The sequence below is a fragment of the Lampetra fluviatilis genome, chromosome 32, assembly GCF_964198595.1.
Source record: "Lampetra fluviatilis chromosome 32, kcLamFluv1.1, whole genome shotgun sequence".
NCBI classification, from domain to species: domain Eukaryota; kingdom Metazoa; phylum Chordata; class Hyperoartia; order Petromyzontiformes; family Petromyzontidae; genus Lampetra; species Lampetra fluviatilis.
In genome coordinates this window covers 4,773,937-4,786,629 of record NC_136306.1, presented here as the reverse complement: position 1 = coordinate 4,786,629, position 12,693 = coordinate 4,773,937, and the positions used below count along the sequence as shown (strand labels likewise).

At 50.9% G+C, this 12,693-nt stretch overlaps 1 protein-coding gene across 1 annotated transcript; it reads right to left on the bottom strand.

The window, feature by feature from the left end:
• Positions 1–2,716: 2,716 nt before the first annotated feature.
• Positions 2,717–12,646, bottom strand: CDK20 (cyclin dependent kinase 20). The gene is made up of 8 exons (XM_078871357.1): positions 11,611–12,646; positions 9,852–9,965; positions 8,796–8,984; positions 7,360–7,481; positions 6,838–6,900; positions 6,042–6,165; positions 5,361–5,516; positions 2,717–3,458 (listed from the first exon to the last, which is right to left on the bottom strand). The coding sequence occupies exons 1-8, from the start codon at positions 11,683–11,685 to the stop codon at positions 3,270–3,272; spliced, it is 1,032 nt and encodes a 343-aa protein (XP_078727483.1). The 5' UTR covers positions 11,686–12,646; the 3' UTR covers positions 2,717–3,269.
• Positions 12,647–12,693: the final 47 nt, after the last annotated feature.

Genomic DNA, 12,693 nt, shown 5'->3' with positions numbered 1-12,693 from the left:
TCCCGTGTGGCGTATCGAGAAGAAGAAGAAAAACAACGAGGTGAGAAAAACTCGTTTTTTCGCACGCACGCAACTTTCATTTGCGATCAAAAGTTGAACAGAAATTATGTTGACCCCAGAATTAATCAAATTTGATGTGGGGCCGTCCATAAATGACGTCACGCGATTTTGGACGATTTTTTACCCCCCCCCCTAGTCACACGGCGTCACAAAAAGTCAGACCCCCCCCCCTCAAATATGACGTCACAAAGCTTTGCCCCCCCCCAAATAAAACATGCTTCAAATCGCTTTAAACTATTGTCATTGTAGTGCGTATTTAATGTGGCGCTGCACTCTGCTGTTATAGGAGAAAACATTTATTACAAAGTATATTTAATTAAGTAGAACGTGTTGTCTATATTTATTTAAAGTTGCGCATTTTGATGTGACTTCACATTTCTCAACCCTAGGTGCGTGACGTCATTTATGGACGGCCCCTGTGCTGAATAAAAGTGGGTGGGTTCCTCTCGATGTGTAATGTAACAACTCCGGACACACCACTGTAGAGGCTTCCTCTATTTACTTAGCACACACGACTACAACTCGGTAGCACTGAACACAACGCTGACTAACTAGCGACGACGTGGACGTCTGGATAGCTGGTCGACGATCTAGCGACGGCGACGATGCGATGACGAAGACGACAGCGACGACAGCCAGAACCCCGCTTGTCCCTGCCTTTTATTCCCCCGGCGTGGCCATGCTCCGCCCCTGGCCACGCCCTCTTCTCGAACTCTCTCGCGGCTTCTAGGAGCTGCCAGGTCGATCCCCTTTGACCCTTGGCCCAGTTTTTGTTCCCCCTTTTTGTCACTGGCGTGGATACGGTCTCCTCTCGTTCTTATTCTATTCCCACACCCGCAATTACCACTTATGGCCGCCAGTCGGCGCACTGTCTCTACAGATGTTTTTTTTATGCAAGCCACCCACTTTTATTCAGCAAATCGAATTTGATCAATTTTGGGGTGAGATTAATTTATTTTATACTTTTGAGTGCAAATAAAAGTGTGTGCATTGGCAAACTTGTTTTTACTAACATTTTTACATTTAATTTGAATCTTGTAAAAATGATTTGTATATGTCCATATTCATTCGACGATCTTAATTCAGACAATAACAACAATTCATTATTGTCAGGATAATGGCAATATATTTGAAACAGTGCAATAAAAAAAATCAGTAAAAAAAACACGAAGAGGCCCAGGATCGGCAGGGACCCGGACCGGTTCTTTAAATGAAATCTTTAATTTGTCACGCGAGATGACGACCGAGTCTGTGTGTACAACATTTAAACTCGTTTGGCTTCTTTGATCCGAAAATATGAAGCGTCAAAAACATTTGAAAGAATTTAAACAAACAGGGCGAGTTAAATAAAAGTGTGTGGCAAAAACCCAGCAGCAGGCTACAACTGCGTGCGTGATGTTGTGAGCCATTTCACGGCAGCATCCGAGGTGGTAGTTGAGTGGAGTCGGGTTCATCTTCTTGGTTCTTTCGGTAAAGTCACGTAGAATTCAGACTCTGTCTTATCGACGGACCTGTGCTTCACCTGAGGACGGCTGCTTGCGTTGTGGCCGAAACGTCGTGAGAATTTTTATTTTTATTATTTTATTATTTCTATTCTACGTGACTTTACCGAAAGAACCAAGAAGATGAATCCCTGCAGTCACCAAAGCTTCAGATAGAAATTTGGAGTCGGGTTGTTCCACCAGAATTCGCGTGTTGTATTGGGCTGGCAGTCATCACTGACATGCACCCTGATGGTTTGCACCTCACCGCATCCGCAGTTTGGTGGAGTTCCCTGCTCGTTCCATTTATGGAGGAAATATCTCCGCACCTCTCTTCTCTTCCTCCACGTGGTGTGGTTGTTGTCGTTGTGACTGCGGTTCACTGCGCTGGTCCTCATTGGCGTTGAAGCAGCAGAGGAGCTGGAGCTGTACCTCCTGCGTTCGGGTCCTTCAATTGCCAAAGCGAATGAAGGATCCCAAGATTCAAACGTGGCCTACAGACTCACCTGCTTCCTCACAGCTACGTGGCACACCAGAGTTGCTGTTGTTGTTGTTAACCCGACGTTTTGTTAAATATTCTTAGGTTTTTTTTCTGTAGTCACGTAGGTAAAAAAATTTAAGTTGTTCTTGTTTTTGCAGTAGGTACAAAATTAAAGTTGTTCTTGTTTTTGCAGTTAACTGCAAAAACAAGAACTTTAATTTTTTACCTACGTGACTTTACCGAAAAAACCTAAGAATATGAATCCTTGCAGTCACGAAAGCTTCAAATCTAGTTTTGTTAAATGTTTATTATCGTGGGGTGGTGGTAAGAGGCCTACGTGGGGTATCTATGTTGAACTCCTTTGACACCGTACGTAGCTCACCATGCTAATCGTACAAGCCCTTCGTGTCCTGGTGCTCACCGCGCGCGGTTGGTTTGTTGATCGGCTGGCATCACAACCAGCAGCAGCAGAAACCTCTATAGGGCCCCAGACTGCTTCATGGCTGCTGACGCAACGTTGTCAGCACCAGGACACAGAAAGGCCTCTTGCCCCACCCTCAGCGATAATGAAGCAAGCACCACGAGTTTCGACTCAACTGGATCCAGCTCATGAGTAGACCCATGTGAAAATGCGACGATTCACTGCAACGGACAATGGATCTTTTGTTATGTACAGTTTATATACAAGCACGCATAATCCAATCACAAGAATGTGCAATGTCCACCGCTGGACACGTGGAATGACGATAGGGACAACCGTGTGGACCACGGTGGCTGGAGAACTCCCCTCTGGTGTCTGGAGTGGTGGTGCAATGGTTAGCGATATGCGTTGCAAACTCAGGGCCGTGGTTAACATTGGTGGAGATTATATGATTAGATACTGGGTCTCCCCTAGGTAGACTCAACCTCAAATGAGTACCTGCTGAAATGTGTAAACGTAAGCGGTGGAGAGACAAGGAGGGTGTGGTGCTGGTCACAACACCCCCTTGTGTTGTGCCGGTTATAATAGGTGCTCGCTAACAGCACTTGCCCCAACAGTCTGATAAAGGCTATCGGGGGAAACGTTGTCTTTGTGTGCGTCATTGACCTCTGTGAGTATCAAGAACCCGTGTCCTGAAGACCCCTACATCAGCGACTCCTGTGACTTGTTCAGAGACCCCTATGAATGTATAGGAGACGTCCGTACCAAGAGACCACTGTATTATGGCTTCCCTCTGAGTGTCAGGGAGACTCCTGTGGCTGCCCCTCTAGGCAACGGCGAAGGGGGTGACGGTGGCCGGGTCGACGAGTGACTCCACTAGTGGTCCCTCCACGGCCGGGGGGCGCCCCCCGCCCCCCACCCCGCGCCGAGACCCCCGCGCCCCCCTCTGCGGGATGGGCAGCTCCGAGTGGTGAGCGGGCAGCGGCGCCGTGAAGAAGTACGGGTGCAGCAGGGCCTGCGGCGGCACACACACACACACGTGACGCGGCACTCGACACGTACGACACGCGATGCGAGGCGCAGCGTGTAACGCACGACACGTTCACACGTGACGACGACAAGACACGTGACATGCGATACAAGACAAGGCACGTGATACAAGACATGATACGTATGACACGCGGACAAGATGCAGGACGATTGGCGTGCGACATGTGACCTCCCGAACCCCATGGGTGGGCGTCGAGGATCCGTAACCCTGGCACACCAAAAGAAGGTGGCACAGTAAAGTGCAAACTGATCTCCATCTGTTCCATCTGCATGGGATAGAGTGCTGGCCCCTCACACGTGTGGGTTTTCTCTGGGTGCTCCGGTTTCCTTCCGCACGTGTGAGCACTCATTAATTGGCTAAAAAACAACTTAATACAAATACGCGCCTCCGTGTGCTGCGGACTGAGCTGAGTTGTGTGATGAAGTTTCATGATTAAGATCATTTTCCACAGAAAGCCTCTAAAGTCTCATGAATGATTGTTCAGGAGGGTCCTGCCAAGTTTTTCGCAGGAGGGGGACGACGGTTGGCTATGAAGATTCCAATGGAGTCGTTTGCGGTGTACATTTTTAAAACTTGCCAAATTTGGAGTGACACTTTCACAAAAGTGGGATCTTTAACGCCCACTGTGGGTGAAGCAGACGGCGCCTGGTCGGATATTTACCGCTGATAAGACACCGCAGTTTAACCAGGTGTCATTGCAGTTCATGGCTAATACCACCGCAGTTTTAACCAGGTGAGAACTCAAGAGAGCAGGAAAGCAACTCACAGCGAGTGACCTCGGGCACCAATCAGTCTTCCCGTAGAGGGCGATGATTTGCTGCTCTGTGTAGTAATTTGCGGTGTCATTTTCGAATGTGGCAAATGTATCCCCCTGTCACCGGCACACAATGGCCCACTCTTGCAAATGACGTCAAGGGATCTTTCACGGCCACTGTGAATTGCACGGCGGCGCGTAGTGATATTAGCCGTGGTGACTACACAGTAATAACCAGGGCGGCCTGTCGGGCACGAACCGTGAACCTCACAAGCGGCGAACTCGCGACCGCTGGGCCGCGTCTCCGCTATAATTGGACAAATGATGGCACGACAGTCCGTTCTCCGATAACGCTGCGCGCTTTCATAACGCGAATTGTATATAACGCGATGAACGTACAGATAAACCTTGGATTGCGAGTAACTTGGTCTGTGAGTGTTTTGCAAGACGAGCAAATTTTTAAATAAATATTAACTTGATAAATGAGCGAGGTCTTGCAATATGAGTAGTACGTGTATACGCTTTGTCTGCCGAGCGTCACGTGATCACAACTGATATACGAGTGCTTTGGATTACAAACACGTTTCCGGAACGAATTATGCTCGCGATCCAAGGTTTTACTGTATTAGGGAACACATTTTTCGGAACGCGGATGCGAATTGGATACAATGCGATCGAGCGAACGGAGCGACGTCGCGCGAGTAGGAATACAGCGGCTGTACGACTGCCTCGGTGTAGGATCACACAGGGTGGGATGCTGCTGGATACTTCTAGATGCTCCCTACGCGCTTCAGTCTTTGTTCAGCCTGCATACGCATCTCAAGTGTTATCACGGACTGTGATTTACCCTATATTCTATAGTATTTGTTATAATGCGATTTTCCATAACGCGGTGCTCTACAGGTAAACAACTACTGCCTTATAGGAGGGCAGACTGTACATAGAAACTCTAATTATCATTGTTAAATATGAAATTCATCCGCACTGCGTCTTGCTACGAGGCCGCACACAGTCTCGAATCCACTCCGCGTTGCACCAACGCGAGTTCACGTGCTGGGCAAGGAAGGGCTGCGCCGCGCAGGGCGTGCCGGCCTTTGTCGGCGCTCGCCGACCTCGCTGGCGGGGATGCGCTGGCGCGACGGGTACACCAGCAGCCGGCGCAGCAGCTCCACCGCCTCGGGCGGCGCGTCCGGAACCACCTCCTCCAGGGGCAGCGCCGCGTTCTCCCGGAACGCGATCTTGTTGTAATCCGGCAACTCCGTTATCTCCTGCCAGGGGCACCGGTGGAGTGAGAGTGGTGGTGGTGGTGGTGGTGGGGAGGGGGTGGTAAGTGGGGCGAGTTGAGTGCGGCGAGGTGGGTGAGGCAGGTGAGTTGGATGAGTGCGGGGAAAGGTGGGGGGGGGAAACGGGGAAAGCGGACAAATCGTCACGTGGAAGGTGGCGACGGCTGCTGGCTGACAATGATGACGATGATGATCATGATGGGAATGATAAGAAAGATGATGACAGGGAGGTAACGGTTCAGCCCTTCCTCTTAGGTAAGTTGAAGGATCGTCGCGATTTGTGGTGACAATATGAGCCAAGGGTTAATTAACTGGTCTCGCTGGCTCACTTGTGTCGTTTCATGGGTACCGTTTCATTTGTACATTCTTGTCTCACAATGTCCGCCTCCGCCCTTCTGTCTGCACCGTTTGTACGCCAACGAGCGGCAAGCGAACCTATCCGACACCTGGACGTGGCCTCAATGTGGGGATGACGACTCATGAGTCGTCTGGTACCGAGGGGGTCTGTACCGGCCACACGTGCTGGTTGGGGGTCCCCAGCACCCGCAGCACGCAGCACAGCTGCTCGATGTCGTTCTCTCCGGGGAAGAGCGGGGAGCAGTTGAGCAGCTCGCCCAGGATGCAGCCCACCGCCCTGTGCGACGCACACGAAGACAAAGATCCCCCGTGCAGCCTTAACAGACTGTAGGGACAAGTGCTGTTAGCAAGCACCTATGAAGGCTATCAATGGCACACACGAAGGTGTGGGTAGCCAGCACCACGCCCGACCGCCTTTGTCTCCCCAGTGGTGATGTATAAACACTGCACCAGGTACTCAATTGAGGATGAGTCGACCTAGGTGAGGCCCAGTACCAGTTCAGATAATTGTTACTGGTGTTGACCGTGAGCGGGAATCGAACCCGTGTCGCCGGGTTCGTGATGCAGCGCGCTAACCACTGCACTACTGCTCCCTACGTGCGACGCGCACACACGCACAAGCAAAGTCACGTGCGCAGTTAAATGAACGCGCGAGTGCACACGCAGAAGCGGCCGGGTGGCTCAGGGCAACGACACCATTATGGAGACGCTGAACTGGCACCGAATTAGCCAATGCAGGACCCTCCTAAAAGAAGGTCTTGAGACTTCCTGCAGAAATAGACAAATGACGTTTTGTAAATTCCAGTGCAACTAAACGGACAGAGGAACGGCCAGATGGAAAGGACTGACGGATAAACTGGTGGGATTCTCTGTAACACACCGCAGCCTCGGAGCGGCACACGATCGTCTCTCTCCGTACGCCGTGGCGCACGAGCAGGCTGGCGCTTACCACAAGTCCACACCCTCGTCGTACTTTCGGGCTCCGTACAGCAGCTCAGGTGCGCGGTACCAACTTGGGTTGGAGTTCACGCCACCCGACAAAACAAACACCGACACACACGCGGCACCGTGTCAGTACTCATCCCGCGAGGCACTCATCTTTCTCCGTCTGTGGTCCTGGTAATCCTCACGTCTCGTGTTAAATCGGTCAAACCTGCGAAGATGCCTGCGACAAAGTGGCGCGTCACTTGCAAGTGAGACCCAGTGCACGTGGAATGTTGGTCCAACGGTTCCAACCACGTGTCAACGTTGCCCAATGTTGATCGTTTACAGGGGACCTACCGTAGGCCCAAATGGGGTATTCGTGAAGTTAACATTGGGTAGAAACATCCAACGATGGTGAAACATTCGGATTCTTACTGTGGCTTACACTCATCAGTCAGGCTGCCTCTGACACCGAGTGAGCAGCGATTCCTCGCCCCACAGACAACTCACCCCACGACTGCTGACCCTTTGTCCCGCGCGTGCTCACCGCGTGGCGACCTGGTGGCTGTAGAGGCGGTCTCCGTCGTTGGAGAAGACGCGAGCGAGGCCGAAGTCGGCGATCTTGAGGTGGCCCATGGAGCTGATGAGGAGGTTCGCTGGCTTCAGATCCTGCGAAACGAAGATCCCCCGTATCAACAACGATACACCGTGCTCGGCCGCCTTTGTCTCCCCTCGCACCTCCGATTATCACGGTTGGCTACGTACGGTTGCGAGAGAAGTTCAACATACATACAGTGCTGTTTACACACTCGATCAGCTACTCATTGAGGGCTAAGTCGACCGAGGGGATGACCAAGACCGGTTGAGATATTTGTCTCCAAATTTCGCTGAGCAGGAATTGAACTCGGGTTGCTGGGCTCATAGTGCAGCTCACTACACTCCACTCCTGCTCCCTACAAGGTCCAAACACACACATGGACCAGAGACAAATGCTGCTTTTCCACTGTCAACTGAACCGTACCAGGGCTGTGCCTAGCCTGCCCGGCACTGCTCGGGATGCGTCGTGTTGTTTTTCCACTGCGTAGCCCTTGCCGTGCTATCGCACACGACGAGTTGCACTGCATGGAGAAGACGTGGTGAAACCATTGTCATGGTGTACTTACGTCCCGAGTACAGAATAGGTCCTTAGCCCCACCCTGGCTCCCGTGTTTTGCCATTAACCAAATTTAAGATGTCTTGTGTGGCCACCAGAGCACGGGTTTGGCTCCGGCTCGGCTCTGCAAATAGCCAGTGGGAAACAGCTGCACTGGCTGGGCTCGGATGTATGAGTGTAAATAATAAATAATATAAATTTTTTTGTGTGTAATTTATGCAACCGCATCACACAACGCTGCACAGTCCGCAAACACACAGGCGCAAATTGGATAAGATGTTTTCAGCCAATACTTAAGAGTGTTCATACATGTGGGAGGAGACCGGAGCACCCAGAGAAAACCCACACGTGCGACGGGGCAACACTCTACCCTCTAAAGATAGGACGTGATATTCGTCCAGACTGGTGCCGAAGATGGCAGCCGTCACGCGCCCCACCCTGTTCAGTGAGAAATCACGATTAATACCATCATCAACCCGGCGACCGAACATCGATCAACGCTCTCACGGTCTCCAGAGCAGCAACAACTCAGGTCCTCCGCTTTGCTGCACAGAACCGCCTTCTCCTGAGAGCCAGGGTACGGCACCTCGCCGCCCTCGAGAAGGGAGTTTCGCAACATTTGTTGTGGTGATCCACCAACCCTCCTCTGCCTCCACAGCGCTGGATTACAGGCCACGTGCATTGCCACGACTACCCCAGAAAAGAGAGATCGCATCGCACCCGCACGCACACACGTGGTCGGGCTTGCAAGGTCGTGCGCACGCACGTGGTTCGCAGCCCGCGGGTGAGATGCCAGGGCTGTGGTGCACGTGCCCGCGCGTGCCACTCGCCCTGTGCATGATGGAGTTGTGGTGGCAGAAAGCGACGCCCTTGAGCAGCATGCTCATGTAGCTCTTGACGTGCGCCTGGGAGAGCGGGCGCTCCGAGTCGCGGATCACTTCGGCCAGGTCCGACAGCATGAACTCGAACGCGAGCACGAAGCCCGTGCCGTGCGGGAAGACATCGCGCAGCTTGACAACCTACGCGACGCGACCGTCGTGACATCGCAGCGTCATTTTCACCTTCGTTTTACGCACATTTTCACCATCGTATTCACCATCAATTAAATGTAATATTACTTACGGGTGACCGAGTTGTTTCTACGTGTGGCAGCCCATATACTCTGGAATTCTTTCCCAGGAGATATCTAGACATACAAACTTATCCAGATAATTCAGTTTAACTTTTAGATAATTCAATAAATAGCTTTGACGATTTATTTATTATTTTGCCGTGTCTTAGTGTTTAGTTTCATGAGTTTTTGTCACCGTCGTTTTCACCATCAATTAATTTAAATTTTACATACACTTCACTATAATTGTCAGAATCATTCCACTATCATTTCACCAATGTTTCGTCGTCATTTAGCCATCATTTGACCATTCATTCACCATCAAAACGAGACATCACCCAGCAACCTGCACTGTTGTGACGATGTGCCGAGCTGTCGATGAATGTCACCTGTCTCAGCTAGCGGCGAGTGCTGTGAATTGCGTGTGCACGGATTGATTGTTTAGGGTTTAAGTGAATTATACCACGTGCAGATCACGCGACGGTGTTGGGGTGAATTAACGTCGTAAAAGACAACACAAATCGAGGAGAAAGGGTGTGCGGGGGAGTGGGGTCTACAGGAGAGGGTATGGAATTAAAAGCCAAGGGGAGAAGGGTCTAGATGGTGATGCCAGGGTCTGGTAGAGAGAGGGTCGGGTAGAGATATGGTAGGATAGCTGAGAGGGTCTGTAGGAGATGGCATAGGGGAGCGGCTCTGCAGTGAGAGGGTCGGAGAGAAGGGTCTGTGGGAGAGTAGGGGAGAGGGGGCTGAAGGGAGGGGACAGGGGTGCCCTCACATAGGGGTTATCCTCGATCTCCTCCAGGGCCTTGATCTCGCGCAGGGCCTGGTTGGGAATCCCATCCTCCAGACGCCTCAGGGCCACTTTCTTCAGCGCCACTGTCTCCCCACTCTGTGGACACAACAATAGTAAGGTCACCATGGTGCTCGTGCCAGGCTAGGTGCACTTGGAGGCCACGCATGTGTTGCAGGTTCACTGGCGGTGAGGTCACGGCACATATGTAAAGACATATATTAGACAGAAATATAGAAAGAAAATCCCTATAAATATATACATATATGGCTTGATTTATTTTCAATGCATATTTTGTGGGTCACTGCTAAATCAAGAGGTGGGACGCGATCAGTAGTAGCCACAGCCATATGAAAGAAGTACAGTATACTGGATGTGGTATACCGGGTAAGGAAATAGTTCCACGGGTCGCTGACCCGAACAGGACCGGTTGAAATTAAGCCCTTCATATATACTGTACGTAAACTTGATTTGGAGCTTTCGTAACTGCAGGAATTACTGTTTGGTTCTTTCGGTAAAGTCACTTAGCAGGAAAAATAAATTAAATACTGTAGTAGCATACGACGTTTGATTGCAACACAAGCAATCATCATCAGGTACGAATGAAAGAGAAAACAAACCTAGTAAAATTTCGATTTAAAGCTTTCGTGACTGCAGGGATTCATATTATTGGCTCTTTCGGTAAAGTCACGTACAAGGGAAATAATAAAATAATAAAAATATAAAACAATAAAATTATCACGACGTTTCGACTGCAACACAAGCAATCATCATGTGTGACTTTACCGAAAGAACCAGGAATATGAAACCTAGCAAACTTACAAATATATACACCCTGACACAGGCACATGTTAAGTAAACATGGAACCAGTGGCGGCTCCTGCAAAATCTCTCAGGGGGGGGCAAATGTCTGGATGATTGATAAGGATAAGGTCCACCCATGCAATGGATAAATTAACAGCTTAAGCATGTAAAGGCAACTTCACTTCTTTAATATTAATGAAAAATAAAGTAACTCTTACAATACATCTTGTTTGTTTCTATACTCACTATTAAAACAAACCACTCAAGTTTATTTTATTAAAGATTCCACTAGGTGGCGACAAATTATATTGTTGGATGAAACGTGCTTACGTATGATGACGTAAGCACGTATGATGACGTAAGCACGTTAGGGCGAGCCCTCCCGGAAGCCATAGAGAATGCATTGCAGCGCCCCCGTTCGAAAAAAAAACATCTTTGAATGTAAGTCTATGGGAACACTCGGGGCGATTCTCAGCTGGAGGGAAATCGCCCAAAAAGAGGCGGTACTCCACAGAACGTAGCATGACGCTGATTGGACTATATCCAGCGGCACAGTGACGGCTAGCGTGACTCTGTGGTTGAATGACATTGGTGGTGCGTCGCCCAATCGCCCTAATGAAGAAACCGCCCCTGCATGGAACGATAGGCCATCATTGGCCCAACGTTGGTCCAACAGTTCCAAACACGTGCTGACGTTGGCCCGACATTTCCATGTTGACTGGGAAGCGGCACATGTTGGAGATATCGTGTAAACGTGTGAGTGGTACAGGGTCAGTGACACGCTGTGTTCTCGACGTGCTATGTTAATTCTCACGCCACGTGTTTCTTGCCTTGTCAGTGACGTGTATCAGTGGAGTCGTCAGGGGCTGAGGTTTATGATGCTACGCCGTATGTCCCACGTGCTTGGCATGTCAGTGACGCGCGGACTGGGCCCTCTCACCTCGATGTGCTTGGCTCTGAACACGATCCCATGAGCCCCTTCCCCGATGCGACCCAGGATCGTGTACTGCTCCATTGCGGGGCCCCGACAAATACCCAGACCCAGGGAGACAGAGACCCCTCCCCCTCTCTTAGTCTCTCTGAAGATGCAGTCTCTCTCCTTTCTTCTTGGAGACGCGGATATAGCCTCTCCTCTCCCAAATAACGCGCGGCGTCTCTGCTTTGCCAGCAGTCAAGGATCATTTGCCCTTTCTTCTCTTGCCGCGAGACAGGATATCACTTCTCTCCCAGGAGATGGGGGGGGGTCTTTCCCCTATCCTCTTCCAAGAGATGGAGACTGTCTTGTCTGCTGGAGGAGACAGGGTCAAGATACGGGTTAGTCTCTCCACTGCTCTCTCATGCGATAGGGTCTGTTTCCTTTCCTTCTGTGGCAGGGTTTAGGGGTCTATTATTTGTCTATTCTCGTCTCTGCTGGAAGGAATGGTCTCTGTGTCTCTCTGTGTCTCTCCTTCCCTCTCCTCCCAGAACCGGGGTGTCCCCTGCTGCTATCCTCGGAGACGGAGGGGGTGGGAGGTCTTCCCAACCGTTACTTCTCCTTGCTCATCCCAGGAGATGGGAACCACTCACACATTTCTCTCTCTCTCTTCAGATGGGTTCTCTCTCCTCTCCCTACCTCCTACGAGAAGACAGAGATGTTCTCACCTCATTTCCTCCTACCCTAGGAGCCAGAGGATCTCTCCCTAGGAGCCAGGAGCTCTCTCTCCCTCGGAGCCAGACGGTCTCTCTACCCTCTCTCTCTCTCCCTAGGAGCCAGACGGTCTCTCTCCCCTCGCTCTCTCTCTCTCCCTAGGAGCCAGGGACTCTCTCTCTCTCTAGGAGCCAGACGGTCTCTCTCCCCTCGCTCTCCCTGTTGACTCGTCGTCGTTATGGGGACCCGCGTGTGGGGGCATAGATTTACGGCACCTAGCGCCGTCGCAATAACAACATTTTTTACGACACACGCGAGTGCACAAAGACAAAGGTCCCCCCACCCCCGGTGTAGCCTTCGCGTCCGTTGTTGGGGCAAGGGCTGTGAACGGGGGTG

Coding starts and splice junctions, on each gene's coding strand:
- CDK20 (XM_078871357.1), bottom strand. CDS start 11,685: ATGGAGCAGTACACGATCCTGGGTCGCATCGGGGAAGGGGCTCATGGG. Junction 6,901..7,359: donor AGCCACCAGGTCGCCACGCG/GTGAGCACGCGC, acceptor CTCCAACCCAAG/TTGGTACCGCGCACCTGAGC. Junction 3,459..5,360: donor AGCGCATCCCCGCCAGCGAG/GTCGGCGAGCGC, acceptor GTGCCGCCGCAG/GCCCTGCTGCACCCGTACTT.